The following is a 21,820-nucleotide window of genomic DNA, read 5'->3' as shown; positions in this document are numbered from 1 at the left end:
CAATGCGCGCGTAAATAACGCCATGCGCGCGTCACGACGAGTGCGTGACGCATAAATGATGTCGCGTAAATGACGCGCAAATAACACCCAAGTGGGACAGGCCCTTGATAGTCACGGGGAGAATGCAAATTCCACACAGGCAGCATCCAAGATCAGAGTTGAACGCACATTGTTGGAGCAACGAGGCAGTAGTTCTATTAACGGCACCACGGGTCCCTTATGTTCTTGTTACTGGTGCTATTCGGCCTTTAATATCTACTGAAGCCTAAATAAAATAAGAAACAGAAGGTAGCAAAGGCCAATTGCCCCACGTGCCAACTCTGCCACTCAATTATGCCATTGCTAATCTTTTACCTCAATGCCGTTTCATCTACTAATCCCATATTCCTTGGTTTCCTTCATATCTGAAAATCCATAGATCACTTCCCTGAATATATTTGCAACTGAACCGTAATCGCCCTCCTGGGAGAGAATTCTAAAGACTTGTTACCCTCTGGCTGAAGAAAATTGTCTTCAATGGCCGATGTGTTATTCTGAGACTAGTTCCTGCTTCGAGACAGCTCAGCCTCGAGTTACATCATGCTGGTGTCTGGTTTGTCAAGCCCTGGAAGAAATTCAGTGAGAGAAGGCATACTGGTTTATTGTTTCAATTTGACAGCTGACAAGATTAGTGCTCTCTCAATGGTGCACTGGATAATCAGCTTGGATTATGTGCTCTGTTGGCTGAAACGTCTTCAAATCTGAAATTGTGACAGGAGTTGCTACCAAATTAATCAAATCTTGTGGAGATGAAAATAACCTTTTTGGCTCAATAGTCTATGATCCCGCTGTTGTGTTCCTGCAGTAGACTAGCTATTCAATGGGACTGGCCCATTTTTGTCTCTCTGCTTCATTTCTTAGTGAATTTCCGATATTTTGACAAATGCCCGGCCACTTAAGCCACTATAAGTGATGGAGTTAGAACTTAACTATGATTCATTTAAATAGCAGGCAGACACAACCCATGTATATTAACAGATGTGCAAATGTATCCATCAGCACTAAAGTACGCTCCGCATCTTCTTGAGAAGCACCTGGCTCATATGAACCAAGGCAAAATGGACCAGGAAGGCCCCAGATTCTGTTCCTGGTAATCAGGTTGGCAGCCTGATCTCAATTCTTCTGGTGTTATTCTTTCTAACATGGGTTCTAATGACCTCTGATTAGGTCACCACTAGTATGCAAATAATCTGCCCGAATTAATTAGGATACGCAAAGGTTTTGTCTTGATGCAGATGATGATTGACTGTGGAGTGAGCTGCGGAGTAGAATCTTACTGAGAGGTTCAACAGGCTGATGTTGAATAACAGATATCTGAAAGGGAGCTCGGATTAGCATCTAATCAATGTGTTCAGATCATTTGCAATCGGAATTATGGAAAGTAAGCTTCAGTCAACAGGTACTGAAATGATACCACCAATACTGTCTCTGCAGAATCCTTCCAATTCAGTGCAAGAATAAGGAAACTGATGTCAGTATCTTCTCCCAGTCGCCATTTCCAGCTTTAATTACTAATAACATTCCACTGGCTTTGTGGGGCAGGTCACGTTGTTCGCTAGTCTGACACTGAATCCTGAAACAGATTGCCGGGTGAATAGAGGAAAAGATTCATGGATATGGTCAAAGCGTGAGAAAACCTGTAACATCTCACTGTCTCTTGAAAAAAATCTAGTTTACCTTCTGTGCTTTGGCTAGTAAAGTGAAGCATACCATCTGCCTTTTGAACCATACCACCTACTTGTCCTGCCATCTTTAAGGATCTCTGGTCACATATCCCAGGGTCACTCCACTCGTCTCAATATCCACCCATTTATAGCACTTTCCCATGCTTTGGTGCACCTCTGCTAAATATTTATTTATATTTCGCTGAATTAACTTGCTTTTGCTGTTTCTCTAACCAATTGACTAGACTTCAGACTTAAGACTTTAGCGGTACAGTGCAGAAACAGGCCCTTCAGTACACTAATGCTATCCTGCACACTAGGGAAAATTTTTACTGAAGCCAATTAATCTACAAACCTATCACTTTTTGGAGAGTGGAACGAATCTGGAGCACCTGGAGAAAACCCACGTAGTCATACAATGGAAACAGGCCCTTCAGCCCAACTTGCCCACACCGACCAGCTACACTAGTCCAAATGTGCAAACTCCGTAGTCAGCACCCGTGGTCAGGATTGAACCTGAATGTCTGGCGCTGTATGGCAGCATCAATACTTTCTTAAATCTAAAGTTTTCCTCCTCCTGTCAACCAAACAACAATTTTTGTACAATTTGTAAATTTCTCAATTATGTAAATACTTAACAATTAAGGAAGTCACTCTCAGAGAGTTGGACAATGGAATGCATTTTATTTCTGTTAGATATAAGGAACTGCAGATGCTGGTTTACATAAATAAAGACCTAAAGTGCAGGAGTAACTGAGGATAGACGAAAAAGCTCTGGAAGCACTAATGGCTGTGGAAGCGAGTTTGGGTCAGAACATGGTCATAGAGCAGGAGAGCAGCAGGAATCATAGGTGGGGAAGGGGGTGGGGGCGGCTGGAGGAGAAGTGAGAGAGTCTCACAGAACTTCCATCGGAGAGAGGAGAAATTCTTCATGGAAGGCACAAAGCTAAATTCGCAAAAAGCCAAATTCAGGTTGCATAAGGTTGTAAGATGCCTAAACAAATGTTATCGCTTCGACCGAGCCAAACATGAGTGGAGTATAGAGATCAGATGGATGCTTGATTCAATCCCTTGCTTCTTTGGTTATTTCAGTAATTCTCTTTAGAATATTCTTCAGCCTGTCCATGATAGCTGAAAGCAAGAAGAGAGATTGCATGTCACTATACAAGAAAATCTCTGGGTTTTATCAATACCCACCCCAGGTAATGGGCATAGCCCCTTACACAAATTCTTCACATTGTGGAGACTGCAGAACAGTCATTGCTTGGACATACAAAATATACTGCTCCTTTATCTTTGGTAATGCATATTCACTGAAATTGGTCTGAAATGCTCTGAATCACGTCTACTGGATAGCACACAGTGTACATAAGCTACTGAGAATTATGGTTTGGAAATTTTCATCAGGTTTAAGCCTTGGTTGTCTTTAGACTTTACTTCAGACTTTAGAGATACAGCGTAGAGATTCCACCGGGTGGTGCCGCAGTGGCTGCCTCGCCAACAGTCTGTCTCATCCCTTCTTTGTTGGTTTTTCGTATGTGTTAAATGTATGTTTTAGTGTTCTTTAGCTTGTTTTATGTGGGGGGTGGGGTGGGGGAAACTTAAAAAAAAAAAATTCTTACCACACGGAGGTCCGTATCGTATCTCTGTCCGCACAGTGACCTAACATTGAGGAGCTGGTGGCCTTTGCTGGAGATTGACTTTGGGAGCTCCAACCGCGGAAGCCTGCGGACTTTAACATCTCTGTGGATTGTCACCTTGTCGTGGTGGAGAAGCTTGTGTGGTCCTGAGATCCTGCGAGTGATGGGGTCTGGAGCTGTGTAGGGCCACCCATGGCGGTAAGGTCGAGGGGGAGGACTCTGACAAAGAGCAATCCAACCAAGGCCTCAACGGTGGAACAGGCGGAGGATGATGGTTGACCTCAGTGGAGAGTCACAACGGCTGGGAAGGCGGATGAAGACTGCAGCAGAAAAGGATCTCCGGTCGTCTTGGACTCCATTCCACTGGATCCTGACCCAGATCTGTCAAGGACCGTGTGGTGGCTGTTGTGTACCAGTCTTCCCACGTTAAACAAAGTCACGCACTGGTGTCCTCCAATCAGCCTCCACTGCCTTCTGAGGCAGAGAATTCCACAAATTCATAACTCTCTGGGTGAAAAAGCTTTTCCTCATCTCAGTTCTAAATGGCCTACCCCTTATTCTTAAACTGTGGCCCCTGGTTCTGGACTCCCCCAACATTGGGAACATGTTTCCTACATCTAGCTTGTCCAATCCCTTAATAATTTTATATGTTTCTAAGATGTCCTCTCATCCTCAGAACTGCTGTAGTTTTGGGAGCAACAACAGCAGGAGCTTAACAAGAGATACGACTGATTGGCTCTAGCCCAAGTGGGAGGAGAGAAGTGAAAACAGTTAAAGTAGTGGCCAAGGACAGGCAGACTTTACTCAGAACTGCTGTAGTTTTGGGAGCAACAGCAGCAGGAGTTTAGCAAGAGATACGACTGATTGGCTCTTGCCCAAGTGGGAGGAGAGAAGTGAGTCAGTGCCGGGAAAACAGTTGAAAACTGAGGAATTTGGTTTGTAAATTGGTAAATCAGGCAATTTATCAGTCAATTTAAGCAAGACGGCTCTTAGCGAGCGGCAGTGAGTGAGCGGCCTTGTGAGGGAAGTGTGAGTCTTTGGCTCGAGAGTCTTCGGAGAGGACACCACGCAATATGCTTGAGAGGTAGAGACGAAAGAAGGAGATGTCAGGCAAGCTGATTCAGTGCGATGCTTGCAGTATGTGGGAGGTCAAGGACACCGCTGGTGCCTCTGGCTGCTACAAATGCGAGAAGTGCATCCAGGTAGAGCTCCTGAAGGGCCGTGTTGGGGAACTGGAGAAGCAAGTGGATGACCCCAAGATGGCGTCGCGTGCACAACGCGAGGCTCTGCGTCTCCGTAGTTTTTGTAATTTAGTTATTTTTCTGTTAATCATTACCTTAGTTTTCGCCCGGAGCACCCGAGCGAAGACTCTATACGGCCGTCAGGAGCTATTAGAGCTCGGCCGTCTCTGCGTAACGAGCCCCAGAAGCGACTTTCAACTGCCGCCGGAGATCGCCAAGACACCGTGGTCTAGCGGGTCAGCTTCCCCGACAGGTAGTGCCCGGAGGCGGCGCAGGGACCGCAAACAAAGACGTGGGAAGCGGGGAGGACATCTAGCTAGGCTGAAATTAAATCCTCACCAGCCAGCTCTGCCCAGCATTTTCCTCGCGAATGTCCGGTCCCTGGTGAGTAAAATCGATGAACTAAGGCTGCGGATCACCACACACAGACGGATCGCTGACTGCAACGCCATGGTCTTTACTGAAACATGGCTCAACGACAACATCCCGGACAACGCTATCGAGCTGGAGGGGCGCACTGTCTTCAGGGCCGACAGAACAGCGGAGGACTCCGGTAAGACCAAGGGCGGCAGACTGTGCATCTATGTGAACAACTCATGGTGTACGGACGTCGTTAGGATTGGTAGTCACTGCTCTGCTGACCTGGAATACCTGATGATAAAGTGCAGGCCCTTCTATTTGCCAAGAGAATTCTCATCGACTGTTATCACCGCAGTCTATGTACCCCCGAACGCTAATGCCAGGCTAACAATGGAAGAGCTGCAAGCTGCTATCAGCAAACATCTATCTGCTCACCCAGAGGGGGCATTTATTGTTGCGGGTGATTTCAACCACTCCAACCTTAAAACTGTACTCCCCAGGTTCCATCAGCATGTTTCCTGCCCAACCAGAGGAGACAATATTCTGGACTTAGTTTACACTAATATTACTGAAGCCTACAAAGCCCTCCCCCTCCCCCACCTTGGTCAGTCTGACCACCTCTCTCTGTTCCTGCTCCCCAAATACACACCTCTGATCAGACGTGTGAAACCTACCACGAGGACAGTGAAGGTCTGGCCTGAGGGGGCTGTCTCTGTTTTACAGCAGCAGTTTCAGCAGACAGACTGGAGTCTGTTTGCTACCCAGTCCACCTTCAATTCACAAGTGGACATCAACTCATACACCTCAACAGTTATGGACTATATAAAATTCTGCACCGATAATGTCACTACCCACAAAGAAATAAAGACCTTCCCTAACCAGAAGCCGTGGATGAGCAGGGAGGTCAGACTCCTACTGAAGGCTCGCGATGCCGCTTTCAGATCTGGCGACGCTGAGGGATACAGCTCATCCAGGGCCAATCTGAAAATGGGAATTAGGAATGCCAAACTCAATCACAAACGGCGGATTGAGGAGCACTTCCATAACAACTCTGACCCCAGGCGCATGTGGCAAGGAATCAAATCCCTTGCCGATTACCAGAAAGTTAACACCCCTCCCCCAGACAACGCCACCCTTCCTGACGAGCTAAACCATTTCTATGCTCGCTTTGACCGAGATAACAAAACCCCAGCCATCAAAGTTGCTCCACCCCCAAATGAACAACCCCTCAGTCTCTCCACCTCTGCTGTACAAGATGCACTGAGCAAGGTGAATGAGCGCAAAGCTGCCGGCCCCGATGACATCCCTGGCCGGGTGCTTAGGGCATGTGCTGGACAACTATCCCAAGTCTTTACCGACATTTTCAATCACTCACTGGCCCAGGGTGTTGTCCCCACTTGCCTCAAGACATCAACCATCGTGCCAGTGCCCAAACAGTCAGCCACAGGGAGCCTCAACGATTTCCGCCCAGTGGCACTCACCCCTGTCATTGCTAAGTGCTTTGAGCGGCTGATCTTGGCTCACCTCAAAGCCAGCCTCCCGCCGACACTGGACCCCCATCAGTTTGCCTACCGGGCCAACAGGTCTACAGAGGACGCCATATCGGCGGCCCTACACTCTGCCCTGACCCACCTGGACAACAACAACTCCTACATCAGGTTGCTGTTCATTGATTTCAGCTCCGCTTTCAACACTGTCATCCCCGCCAGCTTGATCACCAAACTCAGCGGGCTTGGCATCTCCACCTCCCTCTGCAACTGGACACTGGATTTCCTCACCAACAGACCACAGTCTGTTAGGGTCAACAACCTCACCTCCACCACTATAACACTGAACACCGGCATGCCCCAGGGCTGTGTGCTCAGCCCTCTCCTCTACTCCCTCTTCACCCACGACTGCATCCCTAAGTACGGATCCAACGCCATCATTAAGTTTGCTGACGACACCACGGTGGTAGGACTGATCAGTGACAACGATGAGTCAGCCTACAGGGAGGAGGTCCAGCACCTGACAACCTGGTGTGCCAATAATAACCTCGTCCTCAACTCCAAGAAGACGAAGGAACTTATTGTCGACTTCAGGAAGGTCAGAGGGGGCAGACATACCCCCATCCACATAAACGGGACTGAGGTGGAGCGCGTCTCCAGCTACAAATTCCTCGGGGTACACATCTCGGAGGATTTGTCCTGGTCCCTCAACACCTCCAAGCTGATCAAAAAGGCACAGCAGCGCCTTTACTTCCTGAGGAGGCTCAAGAAAGCCCAACTGTCCCCCCAGATCCTGACCAACTTCTACAGGTGTACCATCGAGAGCATCCTGACCGCCTGCTTCACGGTATGGTACAGCAGCTGCACTGTTGCGGACAGGAAGGCACTACAACGGGTGGTGAAAACCGCGCAGCACATCATCGGTGCCCCGCTCCCTGCCATGGATGCCCTCCACCGAAAACGGTGTCTGAAACGAGCTGGGAAGATCATTAAAGACCCCTACCACCCCAACCATGGACTGTTTGCCCTCCTCCCATCAGGGAGGCGGTACAGGAGCCTCAGGTCTCGTACCAGTAGGATGAGGAACAGCTTCTACAATTATACCGTCGCATTGCTGAACTCGGAGTCCCGCCGATAGATTCCTCCGGTCCCTCCGTCCCCATTGTTTAATTATTCTGTATTTTTTATTATTCTGTATCCTCATTTTTTTTTAAATTTCTATATTGCACTACTACGGACTGACGCAAAACTGCATTTCGTTGTACCCATACTCAGTATTTGTGCAATGACATTAAAGTTGAATTGAATTGAATTGAATTGAATTGAATGACCTCCGGTTCGTCCGAGAAACGGAGTCGTTCCTCGACAAGTCCTACAGTACGATTGTTACACCTAAGGTACTGGAAGAGAGAAGGTGGGAGACAGTGAGAACGGGAGGGAAGCATGGAATGCCAACGTCCCCGGGTGTTGTACCTCTTGTGAACAGGTTCACCCACTTAGAAGCTGTCGGAACAGAAGAGGTGTTTACACTGGGCGGCGGACTGGCTTGTGATGCGAATAGGGCTGTTGAGCCAAAACCAAAAAGGCCTAAGGCAGGCAACGCCATTGTAGTGGGAGACTCCATTGTGAGAGGTACGGACAGGGGTTTCTGCGGCAACAGACGGGATGCGAGGATGGTGTGCTGCTTTCCTGGTGCCAGGATCCAGGATGTCACGGACAGAGTGCAGAAAATCCTGAAGGGCGAAGGTGAACATCCGGAAGTGGTAGTGCATGTCGGCACAAACGATGTCGGAAAGAAGGGGATGAATATTCTGCAGCGTGACTTTAGAGAGCTCGGAAAAATGCTGAAAAGCAGGACCTCCAGGGTTGTTATCTCCGGTGTGCTTCCAGTTCCTCGTGCTGGCGAGAGCAGGAACAGGGAGATACGGGACCTGAACGTGTGGCTGAGGAACTGGTGCACGGGGCAGGGATTTAGATTCTTAGATCACTGGGATCTGTTTTGGGGTAGGGGGGAACTGTACAAAAGGGACGGATTGCATCTTAACAGGTGTGGAACCAGCATTCTGGCAGGCAGGTTTGCCACTGCTACACGGGTGGTTTTAAACTGAATAAGGGGGGTGGGGTGTCGAATGGGATAGTGGAGGATGGAGTTAATGGGAAAGGGTTTCTTAAATGTGTGAGCGTAGAGACAGAGGGGTGTAAAATGAGGGTAGAAGCAATAGGTAGCAAGGTGAAAAGTAAAAGTGGCAGGCAGACAAAACCAGGGCAAAAATCAAAAAGGGCCACTTTTCAACATAATTGTATAAGGGGTAAGAGTGTTGTAAAAACAAGCCTGAAGGCTTTGTGTCTCAATGCAAGGAGCATTCGTAATAAGGTGGATGAGTTGAATGTGCAGATAGCTATTAATGACTATGATATAGTTGGGATCACGGAGACATGGCTCCAGGGTGACCAAGGCTGGGAGCTGAACATCTAGGGATATTCAATATTCAGGAGGGATAGAGAGAAAGGAAAAGGAGGTGGGGTAGCGTTGCTGGTTAGAGAGGAGATTAACGCAATGGAAAGGAAGGACATTAGTTTGGAGGATGTGGAATCGGTATGGGTAGAGCTGCGAAACACTAAGGGGCAGAAAACGCTGGTGGGTGTTGTGTACAGGCCACCTAACAGTAGTAGTGAAGTTGGAGATGGTATCAAACAGGAAATTAGAAATGCGTGCGACAAAGGCAAAACCGTTATAATGGGTGACTTCAATCTACATATAGATTGGGTGAATCAAATTGGCAGGGGTGCTGAGGAAGAGGATTTCTTGGAATGTATGCGGGATAGTTATCTAAATCAACATGTAGAGGAACCAACGAGAGAGCAGGCTATTTTAGACTGGGTATTGAGTAATGAGGAAGGGTTAGTTAGCAGTCTCGTTGTACGTGCCCCCTTGGGCAAGAGTGACCATAATATGGTTGAGTTCTTCATTAGGATGGAGAGTGACATTGTTAATTCAGAAACAATGGTTCTGAACTTAAAGAAAGGTAACTTTGAGGGTATGAGACGTGAATTGGCCAAGATTGACTGGCAATTAATTCTAAAAGGGTTGACGGTGGATATGCAATGGAAGACATTTAAAGACTGCATGGATGAACTACAAAAATTGTTCATCCCAGTTTGGCAAAAGAATAAATCAGGGAAGGTAGTACATCCGTGGATAACAAGGGAAATCAGGGATAGTATCAAAGCGAAGGATGATGCGTACAAATTAGCCAGAAAAAGCAGCATACCGGAGGACTGGGAGAAATTCAGAGACCAGCAGAGGAGGACAAAGGGCTTAATTAGGAAAGGAAAAATAGATTATGAAAGAAAACTGGCAGGGAACATAAAAACTGACTGCAAAGGTTTTTATAGATATGTGAAAAGAAAGAGATTAGTTAAAACAAATGTAGGTCCCTTGCAGTCAGAAACAGGTGAGTTGATCATGGGGAACAAGGATATAGCGGACCAATTGAATAACTACTTTGGTTCCGTCTTCACTAAGGAAGACATAAATAATCTGCCGGAAATAGCAGGGGACCGCGGGTCAAAGGAGTTGGAGGAATTGAGTGAAATCCAGGTTAGCCGGGAAGTGGTGTTGGGTAAATTGAATGGATTAAAGGCCGATAAATCCCCAGGGCCAGATAGGCTGCATCCCAGAGTACTTAAGGAAGTAGCTCCAGAAATAGTGGATGCATTAGTAATAATCTTTCAAAACTCTTTAGATTCTGGAGTAGTTCCTGAGGATTGACGGGTAGCAAACGTAACCCCACTTTTTAAGAAGGGAGGGAGAGAGAAAACGGGGAATTACAGACCAGTTAGTCTAACATCGGTAGTGGGGAAACTGCTAGAGTCAGTTATTAAAGATGGGATAGCAGCACATTTGGAAAGTGGTGAAATCATTAGGACAAAGTCAGCATGGATTTACAAAAGGTAAATCATGTCTGACGAATCTTATAGAATGTTTCGAGGATGTAACTAGTAGCGTGGATAGGGGAGAACCAGTGGATGTGGTGTATCTGGACTTCCAGAAGGCTTTTCGACAAGGTCCCACATAAGAGATTAGTATATAAACTTAAAGCACACGGCATTGGGGGTTCAGTATTGATGTGGATAGAGAACTGGCTGGCAAACAGGAAGCAAAGAGTAGGAGTAAACGGGTCCTTTTCACAATGGCAGGCAGTGACTAGTGAGGTACCGCAAGGCTCAGTGCTGGGACCCCAGCTATTTACAATATATATTAATGATCTGGATGAGGGAATTGAAGGCAATATCTCCAAGTTTGCGGATGACACTAAGCTGGGGGGCAGTGTTAGCTGTGAGGAGGATGCTAGGAGACTGCAAGGTGACTTGGATAGGCTGGGTGAGTGGGCAAATGTTTGGCAGATGCAGTATAATGTGGATAAATGTGAGGTTATCCATTTTGGTGGCAAAATCAGGAAACCAGACTATTATCTAAATGGTGGTCGACTAGGAAAAGGGGAGATGCAGCGAGACCTGGGTGTCATGGTACACCAGTCATTGAAAGTAGGCATGCAGGTGCAGCAGGCAGTGAAGAAAGCGAATGGTATGTTAGCTTTCATAGCAAAAGGATTTGAGTATAGGAGCAGGGAGGTTCTACTGCAGTTGTACAGGGTCTTGGTGAGACCACACCTGGAGTATTGCGTACAGTTTTGGTCTCCTAATCTGAGGAAGGACATTATTGCCATAGAGGGAGTGCAGAGAAGGTTCACCAGACTGGTTCCTGGGATGTCAGGACTGTCTTATGAAGAAAGACTGGATAGACTTGGTTTATACTCTCTAGAATTTAGGAGATTGAGAGGGGATCTTATAGAAACTTATAAAATTCTTAAGGGGTTGGACAGGCTAGATGCAGGAAGATTGCTCCCGATGTTGGGGAAGTCCAGGACAAGGGGTCACAGCTTAAGGATAAGGGGGAAATCCTTTAAAACCGAGATGAGAAGAACTTTTTTCACACAGAGAGTGATGAATCTCTGGAACTCTGCCACAGAGGGTAGTCGAGGCCAGTTCATTGGCTATATTTAAGAGGGAGTTAGATGTGGCCCTTGTGGCTAAGGGGATCAGAGGGTATGGAGAGAAGGCAGGTACGGGATACTGAGTTGGATGATCAGCCATGATCATATTGAATGGCGGTGCAGGATCGAAGGGCCGAATGGCCTACTCCTGCACCTAATTTCTATGTTTCTATGTTTCTATCCTTCTAAATTCCAGTGAATACACACCTAGTCGTTCCATTCTTTCATAATATGACAGTCCCGCCATCCCGGGAATTAACCTCGTGAACCTACGCTGCACTCCCTCAATAGCAAGAATGTCTTCCAAAAATTCTCTCTGCTGGCGTCTCAATTTCTCACAGCTCAATTTGGGCCCAGACTAGTCTATCTGCAGCTTCCCGTAAACTTACATTTATAATCTCCAAATTGCAAAAGCATTGCCTACCTCCAGCCTTTGGACGCTCAAAGGGATCATAAGTGCGGCATTCATCGATCAGCTCACAAAGCTCCTTGGGGCAGTCACTTGGCAGAGACTCACGGACTCGCTCCTCACAAACCTTTTTGTGGATCTCTTGACTGCTGCAATCTGCTCAAAGAGGGTGTACGTTAAGCCAGTTGTGATAGTTCACTATTCTTCGACTGTTGTGAGACCCGAGTCATTATTTGTATCAGAACTGCACGAGCAGCAAAAAACCTGCTGCACCCTGTTCAACTTTGTACTCTATAGGGTCATAATCCAAGGCCTCCTTCCACAAATTCAGTGAGCATGTTGAGAGGGACCAGGCTAAATGATAAAGCCCAGATTTGCAGCAATCTGGCATGTGATGGAATTAAGACAAGGCACACTGCCCAGTATAGGGTGCGGGGCGATAAATGTGAATTGCATGGATGAAGAAGTGATGAACTATGTAGAAAGATGTATATAGTCTATTAACTGGACAGTAAAATGACAAATGGAGTTAATTCATTGCTCATCCAGCGATTTGTGAGTGTGCATTTGGGGTGGTGATACAAATCAAGGAAATGTACATTAAAAGGGACAATATTGAGAAAGAGAAACTTAAATACCTCAAACAGAGAGTGTGTATCCATAGATCCGTAAATGAAGCAAAATAGTTCAAAAAGGTGGAGGAAAAGGCATTCGGGATAGTTTCCTTGATTAGGCAAGGTATGAATATCTGAGCAGTGAGATTATGCTGAACTACAATGCCCTCCATAATATTTGGGACAAAGACCCATCATTTATTTATTTGCCTCTGTACTCCACAATTTGAGGGGAAAAAATCACATGTGGTTAAAGTGCACATTGCAAGATTTTAATAAAGACCATTTTTATACATTTTAGAAACATAGAAAATAGGTGCAGGAGTAGGCCATTCGGCCCTTTGAGCCTGCACAGCCATTCAATATGATCATGGCTGATCATCCAACTCGGTATCCTGTACCTGCCTTCTCGCCATACCCCCTGATCCCTTTAGCCACAAGGGCCACATCTAACTCCCTCTTAAATATAGCCAATGAACTGACCTCAACTACTCAAATTTTGGTTTCTCCATGTAGAAATTACAGCAGTGTTTATACATAGCCCCCCCCCCATTTTCAGGGAACCATAATGTTTGGGACACAGCAATGTCATGTGACTGAAAGTAGTCATGTTTAGTATTTAGTTGCATATCCATTGCATGCAATGACTGCTTGAAGTCTGCAATTCATGGACATCACCAGTTGCTGGGTGTCTTATCTAGTGATGCTCTGCCAGGCCTGTATTGCAGCCATCTTTAGCTTATGCTTGTTTTGGGAGCTAGTCCCCTTCAGTTTTCTCTTCAGCATATAAAAGGCATGCTCAATTGGATTCAGATCGGGTAGTTGACTTGGCCACTCAAGAATTTACAATTTTTTAGCTTTGAAAAACTCCTTTGTTACTTTAGCAGTATGTTTGGGATCATTGCCTTGCTGTAGAATGAACCGCCAGCCAATGAGTTTTGAGGCATTTGTTTGAACTTGAGCAGATAGCAGATAAACACTTCAGAATTCATTACGCTACCATCAGCAGTTGTATCATCAATGAAGTTAAGTGAGGTGGTATGCTTTGGATCTTGGGCAGTTCCTTCTCCTCCATACTTTGCTCTTGCCATCACTCTGATACAAGTTAATCTTCGTCTCATCTGTCCACGAGACCTTTATCCAGAACTGTAGTTGCTCTTTTAAGTACTTCTTGGCAAACTGTAACCTGGCCATACTATTTTTTGAAGCTACCCAGTGGTTTGCATCTTGCAGTGTAGCCTCTGTATTTCTGTTCATTAAGTCTTCAGCGGACAGTGATCATTGACAAATCCACACCTGACTCCTGAAGAGTGTTTCTGATCTGTCAGACAGGTGTTTGGGATTTTTTTCTTTATTATAGAGTGAATTCTTCTGTCATCGGCCATGGAGGTCTTCCTTGGCCTGCCAGTCCCTTTGCAATTAGTAGGCTCGCCAGTTCTCTCTTTCTTCTTAGTTGATTTTGGTAAGCCTAAGGTTTGGCTGATGTCTCTAACAGTTTTATTCTTGTTTCTCAGTCTCATAATGGCTTCTTTGACTTTATTTGGCACAACTTTGGTCCTCATGTTAATAAACAACAATAAAAGTTTCCAAAGGTAATGGAAAGACTGGTGCTGAGAGCTCTTAAGGAGGCAATTAAACACATTTGAGCAATTACAAACGCCTGTGAAACCATGTGTCCCAAACATTATGGTGCCCTGAAATGGGGGGGACTATGTATAAACACAGCTGTAATTTCTACATGGTGAAACCAAAATGTATAAAAATGGCCTTTAATAAAATCTGACAATGTGCACTTTAATCACATGTGATTTTTTCTATTACATACCTCAAATTGTGGAGTATAGAGGCAAATGAATAAATGATGGGTCTTTGTCCCAAACATTATGGAGGGCACTGTATATGGAGCCTTTTCGGCCTGTTTACAGTTCTCGTCACCATGTTACAGGAAGGACGTGATTGCACTGGAGAGGATGTACAGGGGATGTATAAGGATATTTCCAAGACTAGAACATTTTTGCTATGAGGAAATTTAATAAACTAGGTCTGTTTTCTTTGAGAGAAATAGGGTGAGTGGAGAATTAATTGCAATATATACATTAAGAAGCATGGTGGGATTATATAAACAAGGAGGACCTATTTCCCACAACAGATGGATTATAAACCAGGACCATGGAATTAAAGTAATTGGTTGAAGGATTAGAGGGGAGATGAGGAAGTAATCTTTCACAAAAAGATCTGAAACTCACTGCCTGAATGAGTGTTTGAGGCAGAAACCATCATCACATATAAACAGAACGTTGTTATGTACTTGAAGAACAGTGGCTTACAGGTCTACAGAACAAGTGTTGGATGTGTGTTTATCCCAGTCAGCTTTACATCAAATGGTACTGAGACAGTGGGCTGAATGGCCTCTATCCGTGTGGTAAATTTTCTCTGGTTCTATTTGGAGATTGCTGGAAGCTGCGAATAACTGAATCTAGAACAAAATGGAACTGGTGCAAGGGTTGGATCTCAAGAGCTACAAACAGGAATTTAAATGATGGGAGTGGATTACATTTTTCACTGGGAGTCAAGATTTGATATTAGTTCTCCAATTAAGCTTAACTACGAAGTTGAAATCTTCAATCAAGGCAGTTCATAAATTATTTTCTCTTCATAAATCTCCTCTTTGTGATTCAAATCCATAAGCATTTAGCTGGACATTAGCTCGGAGACGACGAGGAAACGAGATTATTCTAGGGTCAGTCAATTTATTCTGTGGGTTTTCCATCCACAGCCAATCTATGTAACAGACTGATTGACAATCAGGTAGGCAGGAAAATTGCTCACAAGGCAGAAAGTCTTGCATTGCAAAGGTGCTGCAGTGTGAGATGAGAAAAAGGTAAGTTGAGATGATGGGTGAAGGAGGGGATGACAAGCCTGCCGAAGCAGTGGTTAGACATATACCTAGCTGTAAACTAGAATAACCTCTACAATTTGATCATGCAGCTTCATTCAAATAATTAAATAACCACCCACCGTCAGCAGTGACTACTTCTGTAAAAACAGAATGTGAGGTTAATTTTCTGGTTCAGATTGATGACATTTTATTAGCCTGTCTACACCAAACATACCTGTATTTGTTCATTAAAAGCTTCTCTCTTCAATGTAGCATGTACATTCTCTTTCTTAACACCCATTGCCCCTACCCCACCACACCGAGCAATAGTTAATATCAGAATTCTAGGAATTTATTTGAATGATTCAATCCCAGCAAAAGGTTAAAGGGGTTTGCATGCAAAGCATTGACACAGAGTGTGAAAACAATGGAACTTGACTACCCACAATTAGATATCACTCACCTGGTACACCACAACATAACCAAATAACATGACACAACACCCAGCCGCAGCATGTAACATCACTACAACCAAACAGCAAAGCACTCAGTCTTGATGTGACACCATCGATAACCAGGCACCATTCATCAGACATGAGATTATACCCACAATGTGGGACATCACTCAAAACCAGACAGCACTTATCAGGCATAAGACAACCCCTAGCCAGTGCATGATATAATCTATAAGGAGCTCCCTTTCACATGGCATGATACAGACCCTAGCCGGCATATGACACCACTCATAACCTAATACCATTCATCAGGCGTGAGACAACATCCAGCCATTGTATGACACCAGGCATAACCAGATAGCATGCATTAGACAAAATCTAATACCCAGCCAGTGTGTGACATTGCCCATAACCAGATAACATTCATTAGGCATAAGACTACATATAGAGCCAGTCAGCAGGGAAGCAAAGATAAGTAGGATACAGTAATTTTTTCTGTTACCTTTGAAAGGTGTTTTACAGCTTGCTATCTCCCAAAGAACAATCCCAAAACTGAAAGGAAAGAAACAGAAATACTAAATCCTCATTATCCTTGACTGATAGGGGCAAAACATGGATACCATGGAAGTCTTCTAGTTTATATCTAATACATCACCCAAATATAAATATGCCTTATAATATTCTACAAATGTAAACATGCATTAATAGATTCAGTAACTAGTTTAAATACAAAAAAAATGTATTACCTATCAAACTACTTCCATTAAAACTTCCAATGGATTAATTTTGAAATCTATTGGATACAGCTATGAAAACAAAGACTGGCCTCGAGTAGAACAACACATAGAACAACACAATAGAAGGGAACCATTTCACACAAGTGGATTGGAAGCTGATCATCGTACTTGCATGGACACTGATTGGTGTACACTGTGTACATGTTCAGTAAAGCTCTGATAGCCGGTATCCCATTGTTCGGAAATCTTTAGTGATTTGACATCAGGCTCCCAGGTGCTGATTCTACTGCTCCATTTAACTAATTGGGATCATAGTACATGCACTTCATTTAAACTCACTGAGGGCCCAATTCCTGCACTTCCTTTAAATTCACTGGGGTCCTGTTTCCAAAGATCCCTTGAAACTCATTGTTCTCCTTCTCACGCTCTTTAAAGTCACAATTACATTGAAAAAAATATTATACTACTGCGTAACATCTGGAAAAAAAAAGTAAACTGAAAGCATCTTAATTGGAATAACATCCAATAGTTTGGATACATCTTCCAGTCCAGCACCATCAAAGTCTTGAGTGTGCCTGATTAATTGAGTTTTACTGCATTCCTAAGGGGGTGAGAAGAGTGGATCCTAAATAGGGCTGTTCAGTCATGAGCTCCTTCTACCTCAGTGCAAGACTCTGACTCCAACACAGACCGACTGTGTGCCAGTTCGTGGCTAGGAGCTGCCAGGTGATCGCTCTGTCACTATTTGCTAGTCGCCACAAGTCTTTAACTGGAATGTATAGGTGGTATGTCCCTCCAGATGGATTCCTGTGTGTGACATATTTTAACTTGGGGAGACTGGTGTGCCGACAGCCACCACACAGTCACTGATAGCGACACACCCGGGTTCAATCAGCATGGACTCCATGATGGTTGGGAGTCTCTGCTTGCAGCAGCCATCTTCCACCTTCTCAGCCATGATGGTGCTTCACCTGCTACCCAACCCTCACCCTCCGCTTGTTTCACCATTCTTCTTTTGTCACGCTTATCAGTAACCTCATCCTCAACCTGGCCGCCATGGGTGAACCTGCCAGGAGAATAGCTTCAGACAATGTAGCTCATGGGACCTTAGGCACACACAGGTTTCTCCAACAGACAAGCTAGTGATCTTTTTAGACACTTTTGTTAGAAAAGAATTCAAGAACCTTATGATAACGCAGACCAGACCTTAGATTGCAAATCAGTGGATAACAAGGACTGGGGAAAAAATTGGGATTGTTATCTGATAATTATTGTCCAGGAAATCCCAACTCATTGCAAAATAGCCACCGATTCTTGCCTTACACTTCCAAGCTTCCACAGCAAACTAATGTATTTGTTGGCCCTGCAATTCGATTCATTACACATTGATCCCTGACAATCAGCTATAAAGTAATACTAGTAAACAGTCTACATTAATCCTTTTAAAATCATGATTTTGTTGTCTTTATAGGCTCTAGATATGCCCCTCTCTGTTACACATCAATCCCAACCTGTGGCATGAAAGACTGTACATCCATTACTGGCTACCCTCTTACAGAATCGCAGCTATGGCACCAATACCATCTGTACCTGGTGTGATTTGTGCATTATTTTCTTCAGCTTAAACTCTCACCTGTACACCTCACAGGGCTTGTCGTATTGGTAGTTGATGTTGCTCATTTGCTGTGGTGAGATGTACGGCAACAACTGGGATTTCTGGCTGGTGCTGATTCGTCGGATTGAGGTCTCTGTCTTTGCCAAGTCCATGCCCCCCAGCTAAACCAGGAAGAGAGAAAAAAATGCTCCAGTATTTTTTGTGCTCTTGAGTGAGCCAAATGTCAGAACTAGTATTAATTTTAATGGTGGATGTTTATTGTTTTATCAGCTCACTTTCACTCTCAGACCGTTGTCAACCAGGAATCTGGTGCTGTCAATAGAGCAATGGAGTTTGAACTTCCCTGTTGATTGGTGCATCCTGCATCAAAGCAAAACACAACTGTAATAGTAAACAAAAGTTTCCATTTAACTGCTGGAAAACCGCAGTTTTTCAGAAAACCGCAGAAAACTGCTACATTTCCCCCAGTCTATGACGCCACAAAGAACAGCTACCTGTACAAGCCACAGGCCGCATCCAATGCCATGTGAACACGACTCTGCCAGCTGAGATGCCACTCGCCTTCCAGAAAACTGTGCAAGCTGCCATGCTCACAATACTCCATCACAATCAGGAATTCAGGGCTGGAACCTGTGGGGAAAATCAGCAGATATTCAACTATACGGCAATCATTCTGTGATTTATTGAGCTCATGGTGATGTTTAGAGAGAAATGAAACTTGGCTTGTGAATCCAACTGTGTTTATCTCAGATGTAAATGCATTTTGGCTGAGTAAAATCTTAAAAAATTTTTTTAATTAATTCTGATCCAATCTGGTGTGATTGTAAGTATCCTGTAGACGGAACTTTAGGGTGTGAGTTCAGAACCAAAATCTAAATATTTATGTCCAAAGAGGGACCTTAATTTCACCCTTACTTGCTCCGTGAATCATTTTAAAATCTGAATGTTATTTTCATTTGAAATACCACTGCTTATCTATTTTCATATTTTACATTTCCTCTATCACCTTACAATCGTCTTCACTAAAGAGGATGCGGTTGATGTCACACATAAGTGCCAAGTATTTATTTGGTATTTAATTCCTGCATTCAAAGATCACTTTTTTCATCCCAAATTGGCCACAAGTCAAATCAAGTGAGTTTATTGTCATGTGTCCCGGATAGGACAATGAAATTCTTGTTTGCTGCAGCACAACAGAATATTGTAAGCATAAATACCGAAACAGTTCAGTGTGTCTATTTGGCATAGACCATATATTTACGCATAAATAAACAGATAAAGTGCAATAGGCTGTTATAGTTCAAAGTTTATTTGATGGCGAGTGGGGAAGAAGCTGTTCCTGAACCTGGATGTTGCAGATTTCAGGCTCCTGTACCTTCTACCTGATGGCAGCGGAGAGATGAGTGTGTGGCCAGGATGGTGTGGGTCCTTGATGATGTTGCCAGCCTTTTTGAGGCAGCGACTGCGATAGGTCCCTTCGATGGTGGGGAGGTCAGAGCCGATGATGGACTGGGCAGTGGTCACAACTTTCTGCATTCTTTTCTGCTCCCGAACCAAAGCACGATGCAACCAGTCAGCATGCTCTCTACTGTGCACCTGTAGAAGTTCGAGAGCGTCCTCTTTGACATACTGACTCTCCGTAATCTTCTCAGGAAGTAGAGGCGCTGATGTGCTTTCTTTATTATTGCATCAGTGTGCTGGGACCAGGAAAGATCTTCGGAAATATACACACCCAGGAATTTGAAGTTATTGGAGCAGACGAGGGCATTCGATCCAATTTGTGATCCCAGCTACAAAGACAGATGTGTACAGCAATTTGTTCTTCCCACGCACAATTAAAGCATGGAATAATCTCCACCAAACTATAGTTACCCAACCAGATGCAACTAAATTTAAAGTAGCACTTTCTTCCCAATAACCCTTTCTGGCTTAATCCCTCCCTTCACCACCTCCAGTTTAAATTCCAGTTGGAATATTTTGGAGGACCAAGTAACCAAGAACCAAGAAGATTGACCCTTTCCACCATATCGTCCCATTGATATAAACAGGATTGTAGGTCCCTATCCTGCCCCTTTCAAAGTCCACAATCAGTTCCTTGGTTTTGCTGGTGTTGAGAGCCAGATTATTGTGCTGGCACCATTTGGTCAATCGGTCGATCTCACTTCTATACTCTGACTCGTCACCATCAGTAATTCGTCCCACAACAGTGGTGTCATCGGCGAACTTGATGATGGAGTTCGCACTATGTCCGGCTACGCAGTCATGAGTATAGAGTGAGTAAAGCAGGGGGCTGAGCACACAGCCTTGAGGTGCTCCCGTGCTGATTGTTATCAAGGTTGACACATTTCCACCAATACGGACAGGCTGTGGTCTGTGAATGAGGAAATTGAGGATCCAATTGCAGAGGGATGCGCAGAGACCCAGATCTGAGAGCTTGGTAACCAGCTTGGAGGGGATGATGGTATTAAATGCTGAGCTATAGTCAATGAATAACAGCCTGACATATGAGTTTTTGTTGTCCAAGTGGTCCAGACCGGAGTGGAGAGCCAGTGAGATCGCATCCACTGTTGATCTGTTGTGGCGGTAAGCGAACTGCAGTGGGTCGAGGTAGGAGTTGATATGCGCCATAATCAACCTCTCAAAGCACCTCATCATCACAGACGTTAGTGCCACTGGTCGATTGTCATTGAGCCACGTCACCTTGCTCTTCTTGGGCACCGGTATTATTGATGCCCTTTTAAAGCAGGTGGGAACCTCAGACCTCAGAAGTGAGAAGTTGAAAATGTCCGTAAAAACTCCAGCCAGTTGGTCCGCACAGGTTTTTAGAACACGACCGCAGGTCCAGGCACTTTCCGAGGATCTTCTAACGTCGGCCTCTGTGACTGAAATACCATCATGGCGAATGGGGGCTCGGGAAGGCCTTATCCTTCTTTTAAAGCCCTTTTAGAATTTAGAAGTTTATAAAAGACTTTGGGGCTGCATTTTATGTTACTCACTAATCTATTCTCACCCACTTATTCTGCCCCTTTTATTTATTTATTCTGGGTAACTGCCCTTTATAATCAGTAAGCCCTTCTACTGAATTATGAAGGGCTTCCGTTGCCTTTCGCATTTTAATCTCTCTAGCCTGGAAATTGGATAGATTCGCATTTATTTATTTTAAGCAAATCAGACAAGAATGATTTAATCTATAGAATATCTTCCTTGCAATTGTTTCTGTGTGAAATAGTAATCATTGGGGAATTTTATGGGGCTCTCTGGGTCTTGTCTGATGCTTTGTGTGATCACATGCTCACCTAATGATGCCACCATTCGTGCAACAGTCATTTCTTCCATTCACGGCATGTACTGGAGTTCTAAGGTGCTACCTAGAACCTTTGAAGAATGATTACAGCTTAGCCCAATGGTTCCCTGACTCTTTTGGGCCACTGCCCCCTTGGTTCCATAAATTCATTCCCAGTGCCCCCCTGCCTTATCCTATAAAAAGCATTATTCAGAATAGCGGTTTGCACGACCCATTAAGATCAGTGGTTGTGACTCATGCACAGCACTATTTACTGACATTCCTAAGGAAATAAAACAATGGCTTAGTGACAATTACAAGTGTGAGTTTGCTAACAACAC

The 21,820-nt window shown here is 44.6% G+C and overlaps 1 protein-coding gene across 2 annotated transcripts in view; it reads right to left on the bottom strand.

Moving 5' to 3' along the window:
* Positions 1–2,367: 2,367 nt before the first annotated feature.
* The window catches only part of mlkl (mixed lineage kinase domain like pseudokinase), a 37,336-nt gene continuing 17,883 nt past the window's right edge, over positions 2,368–21,820 (bottom strand). For both annotated transcript variants that reach the window (XM_033036115.1, XM_033036116.1), the window contains exons 6-11: positions 18,691–18,826; positions 18,472–18,556; positions 18,215–18,357; positions 16,347–16,396; positions 11,913–12,053; positions 2,368–2,834 (exon numbers count right to left, since the gene is read on the bottom strand). In XM_033036115.1, coding sequence (XP_032892006.1) covers positions 2,767–2,834; positions 11,913–12,053; positions 16,347–16,396; positions 18,215–18,357; positions 18,472–18,556; positions 18,691–18,826 — 623 coding nt within the window. In that variant the 3' untranslated portion in view covers positions 2,368–2,766. The remainder of the gene's footprint in view (positions 2,835–11,912; positions 12,054–16,346; positions 16,397–18,214; positions 18,358–18,471; positions 18,557–18,690; positions 18,827–21,820) is intronic.

Source organism: Amblyraja radiata, chromosome 17 (assembly GCF_010909765.2).
Source record: "Amblyraja radiata isolate CabotCenter1 chromosome 17, sAmbRad1.1.pri, whole genome shotgun sequence".
In the NCBI taxonomy this organism is placed as follows: Eukaryota; Metazoa; Chordata; class Chondrichthyes; order Rajiformes; family Rajidae; genus Amblyraja; species Amblyraja radiata.
The sequence above is the reverse complement of the archived record's forward strand: the minus strand, read 5'-3'. Positions and strand labels throughout refer to the sequence as shown.